The sequence below is a fragment of the Gekko japonicus genome, unplaced genomic scaffold (assembly GCF_001447785.1).
Source record: "Gekko japonicus isolate JY-2015 unplaced genomic scaffold, Gekko_japonicus_V1.1 scaffold513, whole genome shotgun sequence".
NCBI classification, from domain to species: domain Eukaryota; kingdom Metazoa; phylum Chordata; class Lepidosauria; order Squamata; family Gekkonidae; genus Gekko; species Gekko japonicus.
This window is the reverse complement of record NW_015171519.1, coordinates 398,103-401,705: the sequence shown is the minus strand read 5'-3', so window position 1 is coordinate 401,705 and position 3,603 is coordinate 398,103. Positions and strand designations below refer to the sequence as shown.

At 50.8% G+C, this 3,603-nt stretch overlaps 1 protein-coding gene across 1 annotated transcript in view; it reads left to right on the top strand.

The window, feature by feature from the left end:
- Positions 1-1,130: 1,130 nt before the first annotated feature.
- RHOT2 (ras homolog family member T2) overlaps positions 1,131-3,603 on the top strand; it is a 39,147-nt gene continuing 36,674 nt past the window's right edge. The window contains exons 1-2 of the mRNA XM_015419415.1: positions 1,131-1,182; positions 3,296-3,377. Coding sequence (XP_015274901.1) covers positions 1,150-1,182; positions 3,296-3,377 — 115 coding nt within the window. The 5' untranslated portion in view covers positions 1,131-1,149. The remainder of the gene's footprint in view (positions 1,183-3,295; positions 3,378-3,603) is intronic.

The window sequence follows — 3,603 nt, the reverse complement described above, 5'->3', positions numbered from 1 at the left end:
TGTCTGGCAGCCAGAAGTTCCAGCTCTTTTGGCGTTATGCACCACTAGTTGGTGAGCTAGACTTATTTTGAAGGCAAGAGATGTTTCAGAGGTTGTATGCCATTGCCTGCCTGGCATTGTGTCTAGAATAGCCAGGAGAGCCTAAGATTGTCTGGCAGCCAGAAGTCCTAACTCTTTTTTTGCCTTATGCACCACGAGGTGGTGAGATAGACTCGTTTTTAAGGCAAGAGACGTTTCAGACTTGACTTGCCCTTGCCTGCCTCTGTGTCACGACCCTAGTATTCCTTGGAAGCTGCCCTTCCAAATATTAGCCAGGGCCGACCCTGCTGAGCTTCTGAGATCTGACGGGATCGGCTCTCCAGGTCCGGGCTTCTCCAGGAGTATGCAGCTACAACAAATTGAGGTTTTCCTGCATAAGCGGCAGACAACCTTCTCAAATATTAATAGCTCTTTTTAAAAAATACACAGCCCGGAGATGCTTCCTTTGCTGAAAACGGTGGCATTTCCACGGAGCGGGAAGGGGGGGGGAGTTGCTATGTATTATGTATGTGAAATCCTCCGGCTTTTCCCTAAAGACCTGCGTGTACAGAGGATGCCAGATAGCGGGGGCTGTGCAGATATAAGTCCCCAGTAAGGAAGATTTAATGGCGGGCTTTGTGGGAAGCCGTGGGGCTGGTGGGTGACCCATCAGACCCTGGGGAAATGGAAGGGTCCCCCTCCCCCCCGAGAGGGTTGCATCCCATCCCATAGCCGGCGTCGATTGAGCTCTCGCAATCTGACCCTTGTTTTGCATGATCTAGTTCTCGGCTCCTAGCTGGCGCCTGTCAGAAGCTTTCTCTTCAACGTCCACGAAAGCCGTCGGCCCACTTAAAACCGTTCCCTGCCTGCCCGCCTGGCCAAATGCAGTCACACGTGGGCGACTTTTAACTCTGTACTGTACAGATTGCCCATCAAAATAATTTGCCCCCCCCCCCGAGTTCTAGTATTATGGGAAGGGGAGAGAAAGTCCATCCCTCCCCTACTGCTCTACCTGGCAGGGCTGTTGTGAAATCAAATAGGTATCAGGCCTCTCTGTGTTCTAATGGCGCCCTCTTGTGTCTGTTTTCCCCCCTTCGTCTTGCAGCCCGGGTGGGGAAGACCTCTTTGATCATGGCCCTGGTGGGCGAGGAGTTCCCTGAAGAGGTAAGGAGGAGAGGGTAGAGATGTGACGGCCCCGAAAAAACCTGGAAAATTTTGGGGAAAAAACCGTTCCTGAAGCTTTTTTTGTTTTTTCCCGAAAATTTGGAAAAATTGAAAAAAAGAAAAGGAAAAAAATTGATTATGGAACGTTTTATTTTAACATGATGAATACAATATTTTAAGACGAGGTGTTCAAATATTTTCCAAATCATTTCTAAAAAATATGTAGGGTATCAGATTGATCTAATTTCTGTGCACTGAGGACAAGCAAGTCCTAGGTTACAAACTGAACTCTCCAATGCAAGAACAAGATGCATTTCTTCCTTTAGGAGGTGCGATTGTCAGAAGAAAATAAAAAGGTTTCAGTTTTGTTTTTGCATGTGGGTGGGTATTCTGTTTGTAATAATTCTTTGGATGCACTATATTTTTAATAGGCTAGTTGTGATAATTTCACGCCAAGTACAAATGTCCATAGTCATATTTTATGTTCCTAAAGTATCAGAATGACTTTCAATCTGGAAAGGAAAAAAGAAGTGCTAATGTAGCGTTTTTGTCAATTTTTCTGAAAATTTCCGTTTTTTTTCCGGGGAAAAACGGGTTTTTTTCCGAGCTTCAAAATTTCTGGAAATTTTACATCTCTAGGAGTGGGTGGGTTAAACTGAGGAAATTGCTAGAGATCCCCAGCCAGCGTTTGACCAATGATGACAAACCACCATGTAGCTTCAAACATGGCCCCCGTGGGCATCTTGGCAGGCCCGTAGCCAGGATTTTGTGGCTTGTGGGTAAAATTCTTTGCTGGTGGGGCTGCCCTTATATGCTGTAACTAAGGGGCGTACCGTGCGCCCCCTCCCTGCCCTCCTGCAATATTTAAAGGGCCTTTCAGCTGCGGTGGCTTAGACGGTTAAGACACTGAACTACAGGCCGTGGAAGGTCGGTAGTTCAGCAGTTCGAGACCCGAGTGTGTTGGATTCGACTGGCTTTCGAGCAAGGGAACCTTTACCTTTAGCAGGGGCAGTGTGCTGGCCCATAGAATCACCAAGAGTCGGACACTATCGAAGGCTAACAACACCACCACCAGAGGCTGTGTGTGCTTTAAATTATGCCGGCCACATGACCACGGAAACGTCTTCAGACAGTGCTGGCTCTTCGGCTTTGAAACGGAGATGAGCACCGCAACCCTAGAGTCGGACTCGACTGGCTTTCGAGCAAGGGAGACCTTTAGCAGGGGCAGTGTGCTGGCCCATAGAATCACCAATAGTCGGACACTACCGAAGGCTGACAACACCACCACCAGAGGCTGTGTGTGCGTCTTTAAATCAGTTGCTGGGGAACTCAGGCGGGAGGATGCTGTTGCACTCATCCTGACCGTAAGCTTCCTTGAGGTGGCTGGTTGGCCGCTGTGTCCAGCAGCTGCTCCAAAGCTGTCTGCGGCCGCCCTTCTCGTCTCCAAACTTTAGCAGTTCTCCCAAGACCCCCACTGCTGAGAAGCCGGAAAGGGCTACCTTAATCGGCTCCGGCGGCCGTTTTCCCCTCTTGCCCGCTGCCCCGAAGCCGACGGACTCGGTTCCTGGCCCCGGCCGTGACGCTACAGCTGCCAAAAGTCTCCCGATCAGCTGCCGAGACGGTTCTAAAGACCTTCACGCCTTCCAGCACTGGGGCTCTGGCAGGCAGCCGAATGTTTCTCCTCCGGACACTGCAGTGTCGGTGGATTGAGCCAACACTCCTGGGGCTGCAGAAGTGGGCAGTCGGCTGCCATTTCTTGAGGCCACGTCCGTTGTTTTCGCAGCTGCACTGTGCAAGTGTGAAATTTGGCCGTCGCGCCAAACATAACCGCTTCTGTCGAACATGCACGATGACACGTCTAGTCTGTATGGAAAGTGTCTCAGACTTCACATTCCTGCACTGTAGATTCCTGACAAATTTAAGAGTCCAGTGGCACCTTTAAGACCAACAGAGTTTTATTCAAGGGATGAGCTTTCATGTGCAGGCACACTTTTTTCCAAATACATTAGAAGAGAAGAAGAAGAGATTGGATTTATACCCCGCCCTTCACTACCCCAGAGAGTCTCAGAGCGGCCTACTGCCTTGTACCAACGACCCTCTCTCGCTTACGCAGGTGCCCCCGCGTGCAGAAGAGATCACGATCCCGGCGGACGTCACCCCTGAGAAGGTCCCCACCCACATTGTGGACTATTCAGGTAGTTGTGCGTTTCCATCGGACCAGGTTGCGCTCCTTTTGATTGCTCCAGCATCGGTGCGCCTGCCCACGAGCTCACTGTCCGCACCGGCCCGCACGCGACTCCGAACGAGGCGGAGGGCGGCGGAGTTCCAGATCATGTGTCTTCAGGTGGCACGCTGGAGGTGGGACCGCTCCACTGCGGGAACACCTGCCCATCTGTAAACTCACCCGTCAGAGGAACACAT